The sequence below is a fragment of the Rousettus aegyptiacus genome, unplaced genomic scaffold (assembly GCF_014176215.1).
Source record: "Rousettus aegyptiacus isolate mRouAeg1 unplaced genomic scaffold, mRouAeg1.p scaffold_m13_p_1, whole genome shotgun sequence".
In the NCBI taxonomy this organism is placed as follows: domain Eukaryota; kingdom Metazoa; phylum Chordata; class Mammalia; order Chiroptera; family Pteropodidae; genus Rousettus; species Rousettus aegyptiacus.
Window position 1 is genome coordinate 146,442,271 of NW_023416284.1, and position 23,708 is coordinate 146,465,978.

The 23,708-nt window shown below is 33.9% G+C and overlaps 1 protein-coding gene across 4 annotated transcripts in view; it reads right to left on the bottom strand.

Annotated features, from left to right (window-relative positions):
- The window catches only part of REV3L (REV3 like, DNA directed polymerase zeta catalytic subunit), a 135,502-nt gene that overhangs the window by 38,815 nt on the left and 72,979 nt on the right, over positions 1-23,708 (bottom strand). For all 4 annotated transcript variants that reach the window (XM_016136994.2, XM_016136995.2, XM_036220992.1 and 1 more), the window contains 7 exons: positions 21,699-21,841; positions 16,979-21,137; positions 12,937-13,847; positions 11,131-11,213; positions 9,694-9,819; positions 2,534-2,726; positions 1,276-1,387 (listed from right to left, as the gene is read on the bottom strand). In XM_016136994.2, coding sequence (XP_015992480.2) covers positions 1,276-1,387; positions 2,534-2,726; positions 9,694-9,819; positions 11,131-11,213; positions 12,937-13,847; positions 16,979-21,137; positions 21,699-21,841 — 5,727 coding nt within the window. The remainder of the gene's footprint in view (positions 1-1,275; positions 1,388-2,533; positions 2,727-9,693; positions 9,820-11,130; positions 11,214-12,936; positions 13,848-16,978; positions 21,138-21,698; positions 21,842-23,708) is intronic.

Here is a 23,708-nt window from a genome sequence, read left to right on the forward strand (position 1 = left end):
TAAGAAAGTACTACACTTGCAAATGATCGACCAAATTCTCCATGTCCGCAGGTAATCCTGTTGTTGGGAATATACTTGACGAAGAGAAGATAAGCATACAAAGCCCAGGTATATTGTTGGATTTGTGCTGGCACACAAAAGAGAACTGACTGAAACTCTTATAATTTCCTTCTGCTAAGCTGCTTGAAGAAATGTTCGTGTGGGCGCGAAAGCATCTAACAGGTTTATGACAACCTCTGTGAGAAGATAAAAGACAGGACAGACAATGGCGACACTCAAATGGATGGGAATCTATTCAGTCACCAGTGCTATAAATAGTAAAAATACATTCTTTCTTTTTCCTCTCTAAGTGGTGGGCATATCATTTTTGATGCTCTGACATTTAATTTTGTTTTGTTGAAAACATTTTCTGGTTTTCTAATTTTCAAAATGGTTTATGTTAACCCATTTCAGATTCAATCAGATGTTGAGTATATAGAATATCATCTTGACCTTTAATGTAGAAATCCACTCAGTTTTACAGGCTTCATAAAAGTCCAACTAAAGAAAGTACAACTCAGTTTACAAGAGTTCAGCTACAGAAAGCAGAACAGAAAGGGCTGAGTATAACAACATGCTCGAGGACAGCTTTTATCATGTATCAGGATCCAAGGAGTATTTTCTAGCCTGCTTTCAGCATCTCAAAACCTAAACCTAACAATAGGCAGAAATTCTAAATTCTGAAAAAAGTGAAGCATTTAATAAGAGTGTCTATGGCTACCAAGAGTTATACTCTGGAGAAAATGCAAAAGATCCACTTAACTATTTTATTTTTGACAGATTGTATTCCAAAGTTTTTTGGAAATACTGGTTTGTTTAGAACTCAGAAAATATTTTCTTCAAAAAAAAAAAAAATACTGAAATGGTGGCTGCCCTCCCAAGTAGAAGCCTATTTAATACAGTTTCTATTTAATACAGAAGCCTACTTCGTACAGCTCCTCATTATTTCACCACCATAAAAAAATCATGCTAAAATCCAACTGAGAAAGCTAGAGGCTAAGCTCATATTTCTCTTTCACTGACCCTTCCATCTTGAAAATAGAACATTCTTTTTCCTATCCATAACTTGATGGTGGTAGAAAGTTAGGGCAAACTCTTTCCAGGGATAACTATTTCCAAGGGCCATCAGAAGGAGATGTCTTCCTCTTTCCCATCTTCACCTCTATTAATCAGCAATAGCCTGAAAGGATTATCTGAACAAAAACTGAGAAAAACCTGGAAATTAGAAAAGAATACCTCTTTATTATATCTGTAATTTCTTGAAAAAGTGCCTTCTCATCAGCAGCATAGGTAACTTCTAGTCTTGTAATTCCAGATCTAATAAGTAATGGGGTCTGATATCGGGTATCTAAAAAATAAACAAAATGTTTATTATATAATTATGTAAGTAATACTATTTCTTGCTTTTGAGTGAAATTTTGGTACTGAAATACTTCAAGAGATTGTTCCCCAAAGTAAACACAAAAGTAACCCAATTTCTTAAAGGTTTTCTAGTTTAATATGTAACTCAAAATTCAAATTTCATATTTTCAGTTATTTTCCTGAAAAGTCTACATTCACAAATTCTCCAGATAATAGCATATCACCCCCCCCAAAATTTTATTACTTTGTTTTTGTTTTTACTCTTCCTGCAGAAGAGCTTTGCTTAGTAGGGACTATTTTAATCAGTGGTATGCTGAAAAATGTTTTTAAAAAAGCCCTGGTTTGTAGTACTTTTCTGTCTCCATGATAGAAAGACTTCCTACCATGGCTGATTTCAAACTACCAATGCAACATCAACTAGTTTGAAAAAATTCATGAAAAAAAGCTATGAAATAGACACTAGCTTGTAAGCTGGTACAAGCTAGCTCAAGCACACCACTGATTAAACTACAAGTTTCTATATGGTTTTGCTCTGTGCTAAGACTTCCTTCTCAGTTGACTGAATTCACATATTACCATGTAAAACTGCAGAGAGACATTTGGTATTTTATAAAATGCCTTATATGCCTTATATGGTACATTATATAAAGAACCTCTAAACCAAAAGCGTATGTATTTAGGAAGAGACGTAAAAAAATTAGAGTATGTCTAAAAAGTCTCTTATAAACCATTTACTTATAGTAGTAACTTCTTAAATCAAAATATTAGCAGCAAAATACCAGCACTGCATACATAAGGAAGACTGTCCGCCCAGTCTAGATACATAATCATTTGATTTCTGTATTAACAATTAGTATTTCACAAAATAATATTTAGAAGTCCAATATGCTTATTGGAAATTTTATTAAGATCTTTATATTGCACTGCTTTTGACTTCTGACAACTATTAAAGTAAGAATAATGAATCTAGGACAAATCTATACAGAACATTTTCTATCCCCTATATCTTAGCAAACAGTTAAGAAAGGAATTCATTATGCTTGCTTGGTTTAGAATGCCAGCACAGAAACTCCTCCATTCAAACATTCATCCTAGGGTGCGAAGGTATAAAAGTAAGATAAATGAACATTACCTTGATTGGAGACTGTCTTGTCTTTATCAATCACTATTACACCCGTGAGTTCTGTTTTGTCTGTATCTGGTAGTGGAGTATCAGATGAGATGCAGTAGAACAGAGCACAAATTGGGTCAAATTCAGGATCTGGTTCTAAGTCTCGTCTAGTTCGGGCATGTAATTCCACACTTATTAGCGTAAGATTCTGTATCTATAAAAGAAAATAAAAATTATGTTTTTAAACACTTTCAAGACATACTGAAAAAGGTATGTTTCACTAAGACTCTACGGAAGTAAGTATGAGAAATTACAGAAAACATGACCACAAAGGACATAATCACAGTCTAACACTGGAGATTAAAACTAAAGATTTTTACTTCTAAGGTTAGATTAAATCAATTCATGTTTTTATTTTAGAAATCTGATTATAATTTCTCAATATCAATACATATTTAAAACTATTTATCTAAAATACATGCCATGTCTCTCAATTCCTGCTTGAGAAAGAGAATGATTAATCCAAGTAGTTATAAATTCAAACTAAAGTTTCTACCCAGTTAACTAACCTATAGTTTTACCTATAGTTTAAAAAGAGGTATTTTTCATTTTGAGGTACCTACTTGTTAATTCTTTACTACTTGAGGGCTAAATTTAGACTTTTATATGTACTAGGCAGATCTTTAATTATAAAGTTTTTTCTTGAAAAAAAAAAATCTTAAGGATTGTATATCAACTACACAATTGCCAGATTTTTGCCCATGCACATTTTCTTACGTGTAATACAAAACTTGTAGGATTTTTCTTTTTAAACTTATTTTCCTATGCTAATAAAACCTCTTAACTGTAATCCTTGGTTCTTTCTAAAATCAAGACACAAGTAAAAACTCTGGGTAAGAAAAACAAAATATAGGTTGATGATTGTAGTTGAAATTATAGCAGGCAATGTATATATACTTGGCAATGAAAAATAACAGACTACTGTTACAATACTGGTAATTATTCAGATCATATAAAGTCAATAAGGACTTGTATTTTGTATTCATTTTGCATAACTGTTGAAGAAATATAAATGCAAGGCTCTCACTAGTGATGTGAATAGAATTTGGTAAATCTCTTTGGAGGACAATTTAGAAATATCTATCAAAATTAAAAAGACATATCCTTTGATCTAGCAATTCTACTCCTGAGATATATCCTGCAGATATACTCATACATATAGCTAAATTATATGTACAAAAGTGTTCGCTAAACAGTTTAATATTTCCAGTCTTTTATAAGCTATGCAAAACTAAAAACCTACATGTCTATCCGTTGGGAATTAATTTCGTAAATTATGTAGTAACTGTACAGACAATATACAATGGAATACTCTGTAATCTTTAAAATCTTCAAAAGAATGAACCAGATCTGTATGTCTTAGTATGGGAAGGTCACCGTAAAATTTCTGCAGAGACATAAAAACCATACAACTGCTGATTGCTGGAGGGGAAGGTGACTGCTTAGTCTGGGGTGAAAGGGAAACTTACTTTTCTTTGTAAACCTTTTTGTCCTGATTGAATGTTTTACCATGTACATGTAATACTGAATGCAATTATTATTAAATGTTATTAAGTACTTTTTAAAATATAAAAAACAAATTATGTATGTATAAGGCATAAAGAATATTAAAACCATTATCCGCAAATCTACACTTTTCTTAGGAAATATACGTTGCCGTTTCTAGTAAAACAAGTAAGATTTTAAAAAAATGAAACCACTAGGGGGAGCTGAGGGAAAGAACTTTATTTTTTAAAATATTTTGTTTTTTCAATAACAGTTGACATACAATGTTACATTAGTTTCAGATGCACAACACAGTGATTAGACATTTATATAACTTACGATGTGATCACCCCAATAAATCTAGTACCCATCTGATACCATATGTAGTTATTACAATGATATTGCCTATATTCCTTATGCTATACTTTACATCCCCATGATATTTTGTAACTATCAATTTGTACTTCTTAATCCTTTCCCTTTTCCATCCATTCCCCCAAACATCTTCCCATTTGGCAACTGTCAAAATGTTCTCTGTATCTATGAGTTTGTTTTTATTTTATTTTTTAGATTCCGCATATAAGTGACATCATATGGTATCTATCTTCCTCTGTCTGACTTAATTCACTCAGCATAATACTCTCTAGGTCTATTCATGTTGTTGCAGATGGCAAGACTTTGCTTTTTTTTTTCTCAGAACGAGTAATATGCCATTGTGTGTGTGCATACACATATATATATACAATTCCTTCTTTATCCCTTCATCTACTGACAAACACGTAGGCTCCTTCCATGTCCTGGCTATTGTAAAAAATGCTGCAATGAACATAGGGGTGCATATGTCTTTTTGAGTTAGTGTTTTGGGTTTCTTTGGATAAATACCCAGAGAAGGAATTGCTGGGTCCTTCTTTGTGTCTTCTTATAGCCTTTCTTTTAAAGTCTTTTTTTTTTTTTTCCTGGTATAAGTATTACTATCCTAGATTTCTTTTTACATTTCGTTTTCTATGAAATATCTTTTTCCATCTCTTTACTTTTAATCTGTGTGTGTCATTTGATATGAAGTGAGTCTCTTGTAGGTAGCCTTCGTAAGGGTCTTGTTTTATCCTTTCTGCTACCCCATGTCTTTTGATTGAGCATTTAACCAATTTAAAGTAATTGCTGATAGGTATGTAGATATTGCCTTTTTATTATCATTATCTTTGATCTCTTTTTTACTTCTTTTATAAGTTCCTTTAACATTTCTTATAATACTGATTTGGTGGTGATGAACTCATTTAGCTTATTCTGGTCTGGGAAGCTCTTTATTTGTCCTTCAATTCTAAATACTAACTTTGCTGGATAAAGTAATCTTGGTTTTAGGTTTTTACTTTTCAGTCACTTTGACTATTTCATGCCAATCCCTTTGGTCTGCGAAGTTTCTGTTGAGTCATCAGCTGAGTCTTATGGGAGCTCCCTTGTAGGTAATTGATATTCTCTTACAGCTTTTAAGATTCTTTGTTTTTAACCATGGGCATTTTAATGATGATGTGTCTTGGTGTGGGCCTCTTTGGGTTCATCTTGTTTGGAACTCTGTGTTTCCTGGGCTTGTATATATATTTCCTTTGCCAGGTCAGAAAAGTTTTCCATCATATTTCTTCAAATATGTTTTTGATTCCTTGCTCTCTCTCTTCTCTGTCTGATACTCCTATGTTGTAAATATTGGTATGCTTAATGTTGTCCCAGAGGCCTCTTAAATTATCCTCTATTTTATAGATTATTTTTCCTTTCTGCTGTTCTGATTAGGTGTTTCCTGCTACCTTATCTTCTAAATTGCTGATTTGAAGCTCATCATATCTACTGTCAATTCCTTCTAATTTAAATTTGTTACTATATTTTTCACTTCTGACTGGTTCTTTTTGTTTTCTATCTCCATTTTTATGTTTACTCTTTGATGAAGTTCTCAATGAGATACTGAGGATCCTTACAAACAGTGTTTTGAACTCTGCGTCTGGTAGATTCTTTGTCTCCATTTTGTTTAGTTCTTTTCTTAGAGCTCTGTTTTGTTCTTTCATTAGGAGTATGTTTCCTTGCTGTTTTGCCTGCGTCCCTGTGTTTGTTTGTTTTTTTTAATATTAGGTAGAGCTGCTATGTCTTCTGGTCTTAGTAGCCTTATGTAGTAGGTGTCCTGTGGGGCCCAGTAGGGAAGTCTCTCTGGTCACCTGAGCCTAGTGCTCCAGGTGCATCCCTCGTGTAGGTTGTGAGCGCTCTCTCCTGTTGTATTTGAGCCTTGGTTGTCATCTGCATGTCGAGGGGAAGAAATGACCCTCAGGCTAATTGGTTATGAGAACTGGCCATGACTACAGCAGAGGAGTTGTTGTGCGGGGGCTCACCTAGCAAGCGGGATTTGCTTTAGTGGGGCTCTGGTGCCTGCCATATCTGCCCTTTGGTTGTGTCATTTGTGGAGGTGGCTGGGTGGTGCTCTGGTGTAGTCAGAAGCTGGCTACCAGCTGTGTTGGTTCTAGGACCTTTTGGTCAGCCACTGCCTGTGCCCTGCCCGAGGCAACTTGATATGAGTTACAAAGTGTTTGATAGATGGCTGCTACTTGTGCTAAGAATGTAGGTGCCTGGAAGAGGCTAAGCTATGAACTGAAGCCATCTGCTGCTAGTGCTGGTCTGGGGCTGCTTAGCAAGATGTATGGGTCATGCTAAGGCTGCTTATTTGGGGTTTGTGAACCTTTGAGAGATTTTAGGAAAGTCCGCAGCATGAACCAAGACAGAATGTATGGAAAAGCCACTACAAGTAGCTTGGATGGGCCCGCAATTTGGAAGGGGTGAGTCTCAGTAAATTACCAGGGCAGGGCAAATAGTCTTAGCCCAATTGATGGAGACTCAAGATAGGTGCCTGCCTGCATCTACATGCTAAGTATAGGAGATGGCTCAACAAAGGAACAATGGCTTCTGTCAGTACTTCTGAGTGGGAGAAAGCTGCTTCTTCAGCCCTTGCCTTGAAGCCAGACAATTCAAGTTCCTCCCTATATGTCCCTGGTGTTTTTTGAGCTGCTGCCCCAGCACTGGATCTCAGAGTGAGTGAGCCCATCGGTGACTAAATCTGTGTGTGGGCCCTTTTGGAGCAATACCTGGGAATCCAGCCACCCACCATCCCACTTAGCCATGATATCTGCTGGTTCTCAAAGCCAGAAGTTGTGGGGACTTCTCTTCTTGGCACTGGTACCCCAGGCTGAGGAGCCTGGTGTGGGGCTAGGACCTCTTGCTCCTCGGGGGGAACCTCTGCAGCTGAGATATTCTTCCCAATTTTTAATCACCACATGTAGGTGTGAGTCCAGCCTATTCTGTGTCTTCACCCTTCCTACCATTCTCGATGTGGCTTCTTCTGTGTATCCTTAGTTATAGGACTTCTGTTCAGCTAGTCTTCAGGTGTTTTTCAATGATGGTTATTCTGAAGTGTAGTTGTAATTCTGATGTAGTCTGGGAGGCAGTGAGCACAGTGTTTACCTACTCTGTCATCTTTGAACTTTTACTTTTAAATGTATATTCTTCAGTACTGTTTGATTTTTTTTTAAAAACAATAAGCATGTGTTAATAAAAAAAATGTAAAACAAAAAAACTCTTTCTAAACCCAAGCAAAACAAAACCAAAAAACCAGTTTAATTAAAAAATGATGAATATGTAAAAAGACTATGGAGAAGACTGAGAACAATTTAAGGTCTAAAGAGTTTTGGAGGTTGATTGATTTATTTACGAGGTCAAATCTCACACTCAAATTTTGCCTTTCTATTCCTTGATATAAAATGCATTATTGACATTTTTAAAAGTAAACATGGAATTAGGAGACAGATTTACAGAGTGTGACTAGAAAAGAGGTATGTGAGAAAGGTGGAAAAAGATTACAATTTTTTTCTTCTGCATTGAGTATTTATATGCAGAAGAGAGATTTTCTTCTGGGAAACAGAAGAAAATTGCTAGAAAAATGGAGATAGTGCAGAGATTTTTTGGGTTCATTTCCTATTTGACCACCAGGTGGCTGTTTGGAGTGTGATTTGAAATTAAGAAAGCTTGTGATGAGAAGAAGGTAAAAGCAACCTGCCAGATCTCTGAATGATTTTAACATCAAGAGGGCCAATGACTCTGAAATGAAGTTACACCAAATAAAGTTAACAGTATAAAAAAATTATGTTTTTTAAATAATAAAAGAATCATATAACAAGTCTTTTTGCTGAAGTCTATCAAATTTGCTTTAATACATTTTTAACAAATTATTTTCTATAATTTTCTAATTTCAGGCATGTAGTTGATAAAAAAAATATGCCTGAGTTTATTACTTAATTTATCTCAGATTCAAGGGACAACATGTGTCCAGGTATAAAACAGGAACTAATGAATGCTGTTTAATGAAAAAATGTACAAATAATAATTAGAGATTTAGGCTATGTTTCAATCTAATTCTACAAAGTACAATTCTTAGTTCAAATTTAGAGTAAAAACGTGGACAATATTTAAAATTTTCCTAGTCTATCCTTGTCCAATCCTTAGAACAGTTTAAAAATTGATGAGAATAACAAAAAATGAATTCTCTGCTCTAAGGGCAAAGACATAAAATGACGGTATATATACCAGCATTTTTCAATAGATATAATGGAAGTCACATATGTAAAGTTTTTCAGTAATCACTTTAAAAAAAGTAAAAATAGGTTAATGCAAAAATATTTTCATTTGGTTCAATATAGCTACACTATACCCTTTTAATATTTAAGCAATATACAGTTACTAATAAACGGTTACTATTAAGCTAATTTTATGGAAATACTTGATACATATTTAGATATAAAATTTATAGTTGAAAAAGCAGTTTTACATACCTAAGTTGTTCCAAACATACTTAAAAGTTTTCTAATGAGTGAAGTATCAGTTTTTAATACAAATTAGTTAAAATTAAATAAAATTTAAAATTCAGTTCCTGGATGTATAAGCCAAACATTAAATTTTCAATAGCCACATTACTAGTGGCTACCATATTGACAGCATTAAGTATAAACAATACAAATATACTTGAATTTCCATCTTATTGCCAGTCAGGTATATGCTGAGAGTTGTTTTCTTTCATAGAGATAAATTTATAGTGACCCATTTACACATATTCTCCAGTCTATCCTGTGACTAATGTAACAGTTTCCTAGTGTTTGGATTACAGTTTGTGCAGGGAAGCTAACTGGGCTATGGAGATTATATGAATAAATGAATTGTAGCAAGCACTAATCCACTGAGCCAACCAATCAGAAAATACAAGTAAGTACCACAGTTGGGATATGTTCTCATATAACAATCTCAGAATAGCACAGAGATTTTCTAATAGTTAAAAATATTTTCTAATTTTAGCTTTTATTAACTGAGTTTCAGTTATAAGATCTGTGAAGATTATGAAACCACAAGGCGGTCTCAATAACTGATGGTTGCTTTAAGCTTCTCTTATTTTCTATAAATACATGAATAAATAAAATATAAGAATAATCAGAACAGAATGAAGATTAACAGATACAGAATTCAATGTATTACTCTTTCACTAAAAAAATTCCATACTGTTTCATAGAATAAAACACAAAAGTTAAACAGTGCATGTGTCCTTACTGTTGCAGTTTTACCTCATGTAAAGCTTTTGCCTCCTGTAAATTTTGTATGCTGACTTTGAAACCGTAAGTATTGTTTAAAGATGGTCCATCAATCTGAGAAGTTTCTTTCTTTGGGGTATTTACTGCTGCAAATTGATTCTATTAAAAAAAACACACACACACACACACAGCCAGAAAAAGATAAATGAGCAATCATTTTCTTTCTTTTGATTATTCCTATTTATGAAATATGCTTTACGTGTTTAGTAATACATGATACACTAATATCATCTCTTCAAGTCCAAAAAGGAACCGTAAGTATTTTATTAACATTCTTTTCATGCTAGTAATTCAAGATACCAGAATTGCATATATGTAAAAATACCTGATATAATCTGTAAACAAACCATATGTTAACCTTTGACTTTACGAGCCCCAAATACTAAAAATAACAGTCTTGTAGAGATTTGACATTTATACTACTTGGACATTTATCTTGACCTCTCTTGGAAGTATGATAAGCAAGCAATGTATTTGCAATGGGTTTGGCTAAAGTTTGTAAAAGATTTGAAATTCTGAATTTGTATTTTACCCTAACACAGTATGAGTGTGAAGGATGAATTAAAATATAAATAATCTTCAAGGGTTTAGAAAGAATCTATTTTTAAAAAAATATTTTTTCTGATTTCCAAATCCATCAACCACTTTCCCCAAAATGTTGATTTATGTAAACACCACAGTGGTATTTGTTTTTAATATAGTTTGTAATCCAACAACAGTGCTTTAAAAATGAAAATTTTAAAAATGTATTTATAATCTCGAAATAGAAATACTAAAATATATTTTATGTAGTTCATGACATTTATGAGAAGTGGACAGTATGGAAGTGATTTTTATCATATATTTCTAAGGATACATGTCCAATATATACTTTTTTTCATATAACTGGATATTTTAAAGTTAAGTTTTACCATATTTTTAGTATCTGAATAAAGATATTTATGAATTCTCAGTGTTTCAATAGTAAATAATGTTGTTTTCCTTTGTTATTTAGTAAGATAAACTAAAAAAAAAAATCAATAATGTTATATTTGAGAAAAAAAATAAACCAAGAAAAAGGATATATTTTTGGTGGGATCAAAAATCACTTACTTGAGCTCTGCTGTCATTGGATTGTTCTGACTTTGCCAGTAATCAGTTAATGTATTTGTATCCTCATAATCCACATTTTGGCTATCATTTCACTTTCTCTGTAATATTTGTATTTACATATAAGAATCTTTTAGATCCCAACAACAACAAAAAAACTAAAAAAAATAGGCAATTTCTTGTTGTCTCAAAGATATGTAAATAAAATGATGCAAAAGTATAATAAATTTAAAAAAAATTGAGACATAAAGTTATCAATTATCTAACTGAAATCTAAGAATGGATCTTCCACTAATCTTTAAATATGATTAGCATAGTTACCTTTGCTTGTGTTAATAACACTCTTCTATGGTGAGTGTCAGTATTACTTCCTTTCCTATGACTCAATTTCTGGGTTTTTGGTTCTGTGGAAAGAAATTTCATAATTAACATATACATCAAAATGACCTGCTTCTGTTTTAAAATTTTTTGTTGTTGTAAACTCTTAAGTACCATTTGAATTTATCCTATAAATTCCCCTAGACTTCATAAGTGAAACTAGGTCAATTCAAACTTCTGATGCCCACCAAAATAACTTTAAAATTTTAAATTTTTTAAAAAAACATTTAGATTTTAATTATTCTGTCATTATTTTAATCATTTAATTCATTTATTCACTTCTTTATCAAGTATTTATGATGACGAGGAAAAGACACTATCTACACCCTCATGAGGTTTAGAGACATATAGAAAAATAAAATTATAACTAGAGTAAATACAAGAAAAAGGAATATAATTGGGAATTTTGATATAGTTGGGAAGTCAGGAATGCTTTTTTGAGCTGAAGTAGGAAGAGGGTAGTAATAAATAAGAATGAGCAATTAACTGATTCAGAGCAAAAGGCCTGGAAATTGCTAAGGGTGGGTAAGAAGGCTAGGGTAGAAGACCAGGAGGGAGACGACAGTCTGACCTAGGTTATGGTGGTAGAGGTAGAGAGATTTGGGTGATTTAGGGATAAAAAGGTGACAGGACTGGGCAATGGCCTGGAAACCACATGATGGGCATTGAGGGAATTAGGTGGGTGTTACGAATACCATGTTTCTGACTTGTGTAACTCAGTGACAGAGAAGTGGTGGTACTATTCACTGAAATGAAGAAAACTGAAAGAGGGTCCTGATGGGTTTCTATTTGTGGGCACGTGTGCTGTGTGGTTGGTGGTGAACGTATGCAGTGAGATATGAACTAAGTTAAAAAAAAATACTGACCTTGTGGTGCCTTTAGGCATTCAATTAGAAATGCCAAATAGGCACCAGGATATAGTGTTCTGAAGCTTAAAGAGAGTTCTGAATGAAAATTTAAATTTGTGAGTTATCTTTAGTAATCCTGTGGGCAGGAATTAGATCATTTAGAGAGAGAATATAGAATTAAGGGTATAGAAGGCTTAAGGCTAAGCCTTAATAAATTCCAACATTTAGATGAGAATGAGATTAAAAAAAAAAAGCAAGTAGGAAGAAACAGGAGTGGAAGAAAAGCCACGGGGAGAAAGAGCTCTAAGAAGGAAGGTATAGACAACGGACAATGGTTGCTTAAAGGGCATGTGTAGGACGACTGAAAAACATCCATAAGCTTTAGCTACATGCAAGAGATATACTGATGAAATGGCAGGGGCAGAATCTAGGTAACAGCAGGCTGAGAAAGAGTAGAAGGTAAAGAAATGGAGTTGTCAAATTAGAGAAATCTTTTGAGAAATCCTGCTTTGAAGGAGAAGAAAAAGTAGAACCTGGCTGATATAAGGTAAAGCAGTTGTTGGCTTTGTTTCTATTTTAAAGCATAGGAGAGACATGGGTATTTATTAATGGAAAAGTGAGAATGGGAAAAATCAAGTTGAGAAGAAGGTAAGGTTTCTGAGAGAGCTCTTCTAAGTTCATCCAGAAGCCAGAAGATAGGATGAAAGCAGATTAAGTAAATTTCATAGCAGAAAGATAAAAGTTTCCATGCGATGATATCTTTCCAAGATAAAATATTAACTCTCATTAGCTGAGCTAAAATTTCATTTAAAAAGGCTTTATTTTTATTAACATAGTCTGTTGTTTTCATTTCTAATCTTTAAAGAACAATTATGGAGTCTCTCTGTGATTTATAACTTACCTGTTGATAAAGGGCTAAAGCCAGTTGCTTCAGGAAGCCTTTCCCGAAGTTTTCTCTGTATGACTGGTGTACTATGAAGGCAAAGTGATTCACACATCCCAGTTCTTGCCCTAACATTAATGGGAGATATTACTAGAGGCTCCTGAGGCTCACTGCAAGGGCTTTTTTGTATATTGTCTTTTATTGGCTTTAAGAAGTTCTCAATAGTCAGGGAACATAGTTCCTCTACTGATGAGGGTATGTCATCTCCATTCAATGTTTTGGAATCTGGGGATGCTGGCTGTTGCCAGGGTGGAATTACTGGAGAATCAGAGGAGCTATAACTAACATAACAGTCATCATCATCACCTTCATCTTTCTCAGGATCATTTGCAGAAGCAACCAGTGGCAGCATCTGACTTTCACTTGTAGTTTGACTGCATTCTGCGGCTGGCACTTGTAAAGCAATCTGAGCATTATCAACATCTTCCTTGGTATGTGCTGTAGTGGGGAGTATATGTGGAGTTATATCCATTTTTGGAGGCACTACAGGTTTGTCATATGGGTTAACTGAAGCGCTGAAGTTCTTAGTGGATTTTACAACACCAGTTGGCTCAGTTTTAGACAGTTTCTTGGAACGTACATATTCTTCTTTGGCTTGAAGCCATGCTTGAACCAGTTGTCGACTTGGGGCACATTTACAAGGCATAATCACAATTTTTTTATCTTCAACCATTTTATGGCTATCACTTGACTCTTTATTGACAAATCCTTGGCCATTACGAAGAGGTGACCCTGGTCTTGGATTTTGAGTCATTGCTGAGAATGCTGTTTTCCACAGACGAAGTCCTTCTAAGGAAAAGTCTCCCTCAAACTCAGCTAGATCATTTGGAAGTCGAGTTTCTACCATGAGAAGCCGTCCACCGATCTCCCTATAAACAACATATTTTACAACAACTGTTTTGTGTCAAAGAGCAATTACCAAAATATTTAGCTTCCTACCCTAGAGATTTTTTAAGTTCCTATTGGAGTCTTAAAAATGCCCATCTCTTTCTTCCTTTTTCATACCCCTCTTCATACAATTATTTTATACAGGTACACTCTATCTTTAATCTCAATATGCTTTCCCTCATTGGTACATGACTATATATTAATTTCCTTTGGAAAATCATCATTAATACCAATGAAACCTTCTTTTCTTCAAGGAGATGGTGGAAACTTATCGGATTCCCTTCTTCTATTCATTTCAAATAATTTTTCATTATCACCACGTATCAATAAAAACAACTGAAGAACTTATCATTGGAGACCACATTTTTGGATTTTATCTATAGCTTCTTTCTACATTCTCTAGAATCTATAATAGTTTAGCAAAGCCAGTCAATTCATACAAATCTTTGTGTCCCCCACCCAATTCCCTCGAACTTTAAAAACACACAATTGAGGTAAATTACCATAATTCTTTCTCCCCTTTACATGGCAAGGTTGAACACTATCATAAGAACTTAGGAGTTGGCAGAATCCACAGGATGCATAGCTTAAATACTAATATATATGTATGTGGGGAATCACTAATTAAAAGGTAGCCTGGTTTAGTTTCAAATAGTTACAAATATTAAGCTAAATCTTTCTTTAACATATATCCATTGGTGCTATTTCTGCCTTCTGTAGCAACATGTTTAGTTTTCCTTCCTTACGATACGTCTTTCATGGATATGAAGATAGTTCTTAGTTTTTTCAATTACTTCTCTTAGGGTATGCTTTCCTAGATGTCCTGGTCGTTCTCTAAATAAAACTTCAAGAACTAGATTCATGTTTTTCAATTTGGAGCTAAAGGAAGAGCATGAGGTTTACCATAGTTCCTTTTCCCCTTTTTATAAAGATTCTGGCCCCTTCCAGCTAACCATAACCAGGATCTAGCACGTTCCCTAGAATGATTGCTACTGAAGGAACTGAGTACATATGCTGTGTGACCATACCCAACTTAATACTTTGATACAGAAATCATAATAAACCTCAAGATAAAAAGCTGGTGAGGCATAGCAGATTCAACTTTCTTGAACATTGTCAGCAGCATGCTAATTGCTACAACTCATCTCATATATCAAGAGCCTTAAATTTTGTAGTAATCTTACTTTTAGGGCTACAAGAAAAAACTCCAAATTACAAGAAATGGTTTATGAAGAAGATACTAACCACATAATTAGAAAAATAGAGACTGGTCTTTCTGTCCGATAATATACACAACAGAATATTATGCAGCTATTAAAATGTTTCATGAAACTCGTACATTTATAAAACCTTATAAATGTTCAGTGAATAATGAATTTGAATATAATACTGTGACTACGGTATGATTATATTTCATAAAACAAAATAAAAACTATATTTTTAAAAATGAAGAAAACATTAAAATATTACTAGCGATTATCACTAGGTAGAGAAACAGTGATTTTAATATCTTTTATATTTCCTAAGTTTTCTATAAGGAATACAGATTTATATTAAAAAACCAAACTGTTTTTCAAAAATGACTATCATCCTATTACTCCTATTACAGCTGCAGAACGAATGTCAAAGTTTGACAATTAACTGCAATACAGAGTTAATAACTACCACCTAATAAGTTAACTAAGAATTAAAAACATGTGAAAGGCTAAGGCAGAAAATAATACTTTGATTAAAAAATATACCTTAATAATTACTGATAGTCAAAGGCCCCCAAATAATGAAAACTAATGTCTAAGGAACAGACATTCATATATACTGGCAGTAGGGTCCTATTCATGTTAAAAGATCACATGAGGGACTAAGCAAAACAAAACAAAAAAACAAACTATAAAACTGTGTATTAGGAAGTGAGGGGGTGTGGGGGGGAATGTTTCTGTCCTTCACTTCAAATTCTTAGAGGAGGGAACATGTACCCTATATTTATGATCATTTTTTCTCACCTCTTTCTTAACTGGACTCCTGTAGGAATTATTGCGAATCTGCTTGGTAAAAGCCTAGCATTCATTGTGTCTTTTTTACTAGGGTCAGGAACACAATGCTGCTAAAGGTCAGTACATACATGCAGTGTGGCCTCTTGCCTTAGTTAGCTCTTCATATCTCTTTCCACTAGTTAGACTAAGTAGGGCCTGCCTCAGTAGTTCTAGCTAAGCGCCTCTGCTTCTGACTGGGTGACTGAAATGAACTGCCTCTCTCTGCAACAGGTTAGGCAAACGGGGTCAAAGACACAGGGTACAGGACAAAGAACCATCACTTAAACCTCCTGGATTAAGTCACATTCCCTAATTTAACTCTTATTAGATATGCTCAACCTTGGTGATGCACATGGTACAGGACACCTACTTAACTACTAGTTTATAAATACACCAGCACTCTGATTCCTACCCATTTTGCTATTGGCTGTGCATATCTGTCTATCACATCTCTGAAAAGATTCTTAAAAGAAAGAAGAGATAATGGGAGGCAAAACCCATCTTGTACCCTTATTAACTGTATAAACTAACAATAGTAACAGTATGACTAAAAATGCTGGCAACATGAAAAAAAAGCAGTATATAATAGAAACAACTAAATCTTCATTACGTATATCATGAGTCCCTAAATTATATGTATGTTCATTTTCAAACACTTTTAAAAAATAGTTTTAAAAAAATTGTAAGTTTTCCATTTTAGAACTACCATCTTAAAATGATAATTATACTTTTAAAGTATTATCACATCTGTCTAATTTGTCATCATGTCACAATAAACCTCTGCATCTCTAATCCTTAAGGGAGGCAGTGTTAAATAATAGATCTAAGACCAACACTCATCAACTTCAATAAATTTCTCTAGGTGTAACCACTCAGCTAGTCTGAATTTTCTTTCTTTAATTATTTTTTATTTTTATTTATTTTGAATTTTCTTAATAAGTCCATAATTATCAATAGCTTTCACAATGATATACTAACAAATGCAGTATCACAATCAGAAAAGTAGCAGTCAGGTACCAAATGTTGTTATATACATTATAATTATTCAGAGTGACCCAAGGAGAAAATACAATTCTGATTACCTGGGCTTTTCTGGTACATCAGAAGGATTACTGCAAAATGGTTCCTGGTAAATAGTTTCTGAAAGGTCATGATCCAACAAAGTTGCCATAATTTCTTCCCTACTAGGTGGAGACATAAGTGGTTTCAGAATGTGAGCAGTTCGAGGGGTGAAACTACCATTTTTAGATTGTGAGGGAGAGCTGGTAGACCTTGGTGAACTATCAGGAGTTGGTGTCAATATATCATTATTTCTTGAAACATACAATTCTAAATCTTCAGAGGCTGCATCCACAAGTTCACCATCAGGGGAGGAGAGTATTGTAGTAAAAGAGGTATTGACAGAGTCAAGAGACTGTCCCATTTCTTCTCTGGTATGATCTTGAATCCAATCTGAATTGCTAGGCTGTGAGAGGCTAAAAAACACTTCTTTACTTATAGAACTCCTACCCAATCTGGATTTTTCATTTAGACAGTCCTCTGCCTGCTGGACACAGAAAGAATCTATTATTGAATTAGACCGAGTTGTTAAAGGATGAAAGCTATTTTTCCACTGGTTGTGGCGATGATTCTCATTGCTCTCTATAGATGATTTCTCAAACAGTTCAGGACTTAGAGTGCTTGATCTAATCCAAGAGGTTGAGTCTGAGGCATGATGTTTGTCTTCATCACACTTCTGGTTATCATGACTTAAAAACTCAGTTTTTTCTATAGTTTGTCCTGGGAAAAGATCCTGAACTGCATCACTTAGGAACTTCTGAGGCAAATTCTGATCAGCAGGGACAAACTGACTTCCAGAGTAAAAGCTACAAAATCCAGTTTGACCAATAGTATTAATATCAAAATTATAATTATGTTCAGGAGACAAGCTATCTTCAAGTGAATAACAACTTTCAAAACCTGGATCTGAAAAAAAGATGGGACTATCATCTGATAGGGAGTTCTCCAACTGGCCAGAGTTTTGTAAATTTAGGGAGTCTACTTTAAGAAGTTTGGGGATTTTTTCTTTAGGTTTTGTACTTCTGGGAGTTCGAGGTTTTCTTGGAGATGTTACTGATCGTGTTCGTTTAACTGTTTTGTTATGCTCATGGGAAACAGAAATATTTTTGTTTGGTTGATGTTTATTAGATAATGGGTCTTGCATAATATCTGCATTTTGTGCTTTCTGTTGTCTTTTCTGTAACAATTCTTTTAGAACTGCCAGTCCAGACTGTCCTTCACCAAAGGCTGAAGGTGTTGACACATTCTGATTTTTACACTGAGAAAGTGCTTTGGTTTGTGAAATTGCTTCTGATAGTGACCTTTGTTTTACCCTTTCAGGTTTAAAATTTGACATACCTAAAATAAAGCCCCTTTGTTTTTGTTCCCATGCTATTTGTTTGATTGGACTTCTCAAGGAAGTTACAAAGCAATTATTAGGCATTTGGCTTTCCTCTGAAGCTGCATTTCCTGGAGAACAAGTTTCACTGTGCTTTGACTGTTCTGCCATGCATACAATCTGCTGCTGACTGTCTTTGCAATGCAAAACATTAGGGGCATACGCTGGGTCTGGCTTTGATTCTAGGGAATTACGACATTCATTTAACTTTCCGATAGATGACAAATAGTTCTTTTGTATATTTGCATTCTCTTCTGTCTTTGGAGACATTATACCCGAAGATATCTGTTTATTCTGTGCTACCTGAGACAAATGGTTGGAAAGGTCAAATATGTTTTTTTGAATCAAGGTTGATTCCTTTAGAGTAAACAAAGCACTCTGACTATGAGACCTCTGAACATTAACTTTTGAGATTCCAGGTCCCAAAGAATTACAAACGAGTGATGAATGCAAATCATCTCGTGAACTGGGGAATGTCTGCAAATCTACAGGCTTCTTGCTTTCTAAGAAAGAAGAAAAGCAGCCAGATAAATTCTGTTGTGCATGAATTCCAGCAGTTTGGGGAGCTGAAAGGGGATGATCTATAGCAGAGCCCATTAGTGACACATCTTTCTGTTTAAAAAGTAGTTGAGAGCCTCCAGAACTATTTGAGGTCTCAGACACATTCTGATGTTTCAGCACAAACTTAACTTCAGTACCAGACTGAGATTTTATTTTTTCATCTTTAAGTGTTATGTGCTTTCTCGGTGCTTTCTTATTTTTTTGTTTCTGTTTTGCTCTCGGTTTCTTTTTTCCATCATCTACTAGTTTACTTGTCTGGTTTCGTTTGTTCCTTTTCTTAGTAACTACAGAGGGGTTAACAAGCTTTGTTTTCGACTTCTTCACCTGTGCTCTTGCTCGACTGTTTTTTTCTATACGGGTATTAACAGTCCTGCTATTATATACATTAGGACCCTTAAAAATCATTGCTTCTTTATTTGCAGCAGCTATAATTTCTTCAGCTCTTGGATCTGTGGGAGACCAGCAGCGAGGTGGAGAAGAATTTATGGGACTTGTGCTTCTCTCAGAAAGAAAACCTAGTTTAGACATAACATCACTATAATTCAAGTCACAGTCTTCGGTTTCAGCATTATAAGATGGTGAGGGAGGAGACAGGATAGCGTGTGACCGTTTTTTCCTGAAAGACAAAGTTCTTTTAATATTTTCACTATTTGCCCTTTGTTGCTTACCAGTTTTTTTCTTAGCAGACTTATGTTTTGTTTTTCTTCTGTGACTTTTCTTTGGTGTTAGTGGATAAATAGGATATTTGGTTGCAGGGGAGTCAGGAACTTTTGGCCAAAAATCCTTCAAAGGTGCAAGCTTTTTATATAGTTCCAGTTTTTCCTCTGTTAATATTACTTGTTTTTCTTTAGAGTCTATTTTCCCTAACTTCACAAGCATATTTTTTCTCCCTCTAAATCTATTAATAATAATATACTTTATAATGACAGGGGGCAACTTTTTAGACATTTTTCTTCGTTTTCGAGATTTAAGAGTTCCATCTAAACTTTCACCAATTTCCACAGGATGAGGTAGGCTAATTTTTGAGTTGTGTGTTACAAAACTTGACTCACTATCTTCAGTCTCATAATTTACCTTGCGTTTGGCTCTAAGTGTATATTTATTTCCATATAATCCAAAGGACTGCTCAGTTTCTAAGGTTCCATCTCCAAAGTGACAGTCTATAAAACTGTCTGTAGGTGTTTTATTTTCAAAAGCTCCACGGGTGACTTTAATTAAATCACTGGCCAATACATTATTCTTCTCAGAATTGCTATTACAAGGATTATTTAGTATACAATTATCTTTTGTGGATCCAGTCTCACTAGTTTTGGTGGAAGTCTCTTGATGACCTATAAGTTTCTTTTTATTCATTTTTAACCGGGGCTGTTTATTACTGGGTTGTAGTTTATATGTGACAGGAGAGAGTTTCTGTGGTCTACTGAGACAATTAGAAAGAACAACACTGGGAAAAAACATGTAATGTGCTGCTTGCTGGCTGAGGTTTGGCTTTTCTGTTTTATGCTCTTGAAATTCTTCATATCTAATTTTAAGTTTATTTAGTCCACTTTCATCAGCAATGCTATCAAGAGAATGTACCATAGTTCTATTCTCCCCTGAGCATGATAGCAATTCACAATTTTCAGTTAATGATGAAGGGAATAAACTATTTAGAGCTGTGCTGTTTCCTTTTTCATTTCCTTCAGAAGATGATTTATTTTTTGAATGACTTAAGTCAGTAAAGTTGAAAGAATTTTTGCTCAATGTACTTTCGGTGTGACGGTTCATGTGTATAAAGGGGGCTTCCTTATCAGTTTTTCTGATGTTTGTATACTTTCTACTTGGTACTTGTCTTGTAACAGATGGAATATCTTCTTCATAATCAAAAATACTACTTTCACAGGAAGATACTGGAGGGATATCTTTCTTACTACTTTCTTTATGAGAGTTTTCTGAATGAACAGTACTGCTTAAAGACCTAGGGTATTTCACAGAGTAAGTGTTTTCATTTGTAAAAGAAGCAACTGAATGATCTCGATCTTTTTCTACGTTGTTCTGCTGTGAAAGGTCTTCAATTAAATCTTCCTTGTTCAAAACGTGGGAAGAAAGGGCACTTGTGTGTTTACACTGAAAGGTAATCTTAGCAGAAGATGAGGGTTCTAATGTAGCAGCATCTTTGTGAAAAATGGAAGGTTTTACTGATAGCTTGCTTGTCGCAATCACAGAAGAGTGGGTTCTAGAATTTTCATTGTTCAATGGATTGTCTGAAAAGGGGGAAAAAGAATTTATTTCATTTCCACTCTTAATTTAAAAGGTATTTTCCCATGATACTATCACTATGAAAGAAATTATATGAAATTAAGTCTGTATGTTTATTATGGTTACTCCTAGCATTAGGTTAAGAATGCAATATAAATAAACAAGAGTTAGTTACATTTGATTATTAGTCATTATTTTAAACAAATATTCCTTTGATCATAAATAGGTTATATTAATATTCAGTGGCTTTTAGAATTGGGAAAAATACTGTGACCTTTAAAATTTTTCATAAAATATGCTTCTTTCCATCATCACTGTAATAAGCTGAGCATATTATAGTTTCTTATGTAAGTTAAAATTTAAATTAGTGATTAACAAATGTTATAATCTTGAAAATGACAAAGAATTCTATATCTACATTTAAAAAAAAAAAAATTCTGTAGAAGGACAAAACCTAACAATATTGTTATAGCCTCAATCAGCCAACTATATAGGAAGTCTAATTACAGCTTCAAAATCAAATATATTTCAGCCTCTAAATGCTCACAGTATACTTGTTTACTTACCACTATTTTCATCTGCAGTTCCATCTAACTGAGGTATAGAAAGATTGGCTAGAAGCAAACTGTTATTACTCCATTCCATTTCTTCTTCTGAAGATGAATCATCTTCTTCGGTTGAGCTCCTATGGGTAGCTTGACACAGTGATCTAGAGAATATTAAGATTCATTAGTGAGTATGATCATTAGGAAAACACATGTCAGACTAAAATAACTGGCCCAATTTGATACTATAGTAGTAAAACTGAATAAAAAAGATCTGAAAATTACAACTTTAAAAAAAGCAGCTTTACTTTGCTCTAGTATCAAAAAGTTATTGTAAATAGATTTTATAATTCCTTTCATATGAGCTAGAAGACACCATCATTCCTGTACTCAAAGCTCTACAATATCCTGAATTACAAAATCTAATCATGTTCGTATATTCTCCCCTTTATCCTATCATCTCTCTTTCTCTCTTTCTCTCTCTCTCTCTCTCTCTCTCTCTCTCTCTCTCTCTCTCTCTCTCACTCACACACACACACACACACACACACACAGCTTAAGAGAACACAGTAATTCCAAAAAAAGTGGCATCTGGCATATTTTAAAAAGTCTCCATAAATACAATCGCTACATTATGAATTGGAAAAAACAAAGGATAAGGTGAACGAAGGGTTATTTGGGTTAGGGCTAAAAGAAGAATAACAGGAATCAAAGAGGGGCTAGGAAGTAGTAAAGGTATTGAGTCAATCCAGTAGTGGCTAAACAGTAGGATTACTAAGGTATTCAGATGGACTGTTAAGTCCAGATAGAGACTCTCTTTAAGGTTTATCTCATACAGATGAAAAATTTTCACTAGATCCTAGCTTGATACTTTCCCTTCTATCTGGCTGGGCAAACTTTCTAACCATACCCAATTTGTTCTTTCTCTTGTCTCAAGAATTTGAAAATACTCCTTTATTATACATGGAATAGTTTCTCCATTAAGCCTTTGCTAAATCACAACTTGTCCTAAAATTATTCTTTTAAGAGCTGAAAGAGTTATTAGAGGTCATCTGGTACAACTTTCTATCCAATGCAAAATCTTATTTTTAATACATCCAACACAGCCTCTGCTTTTACATTCTCAGTATAAGGGGCCTGCTGTCGTACAGAGCAATCTTTTCCATTGTTAGTGGCTCCAATTGTTAGCAGTTTTCTTCCTATATTATACAAAAATCTCTAACTTTTGTATATTCTTTCTGCTTTTGTCTTCTGTAGCCATATATAACAGGTCTGTGCCATTTTCCACTTTATAACCTTTAAAATATTTGAAGGTATTTATCATTTGTCCCATAATTCCTCTCTAATTAGACCAAACTACCTATTTTTTCTACTGATCTTCAAAAGGTACAGAATTCACAGATCCTTCTAGTTTTCTTCCTCTTTTTTTCTCTTTACTTTCTCAGTATTAAAATATGGTACATTCTCAAGGCAGAATACAACATCCAATATAGAAGTATAATTAAAGACTTTTTCTAGATACTATATTTCTATTATCTAATCTCTCTAATATATATTTATAAAATGTTTAGATTTGTTTTCCCAAGGTTTATCTGTGCATGGGTTTTCACAGAATTGGTCCAAAGAACACACAAGCATTAATTATTCATGGAATAAACCATGCCTATTATTTTAAACAGGCTGGTAACAAGTAAATAATAACTTTATAAGAATTTTATACTATATATTTGAATGTGTATCTATTTAATATAAGTATAAAAATATAAACTAAACAAGATATAATCTAAAAAACTGGAACAGTGCTCATGATACATTGAAAAAAATCAAAGGGACAATACCAAATCAAAAAATGAGAGAAGAAAAAAACAAGTGGAACAAGTAAAAACAAGTGGAACAAAACCAATAGAAACATCAAATAGTCAACAAACTTTGCTAAAATATGAAAGTAATCAAATTTATTACAGCAAGACATATACATCAAATAAATACTATAATTATCCTATTAATAAAATCCAAACCCTGTTAGAATAA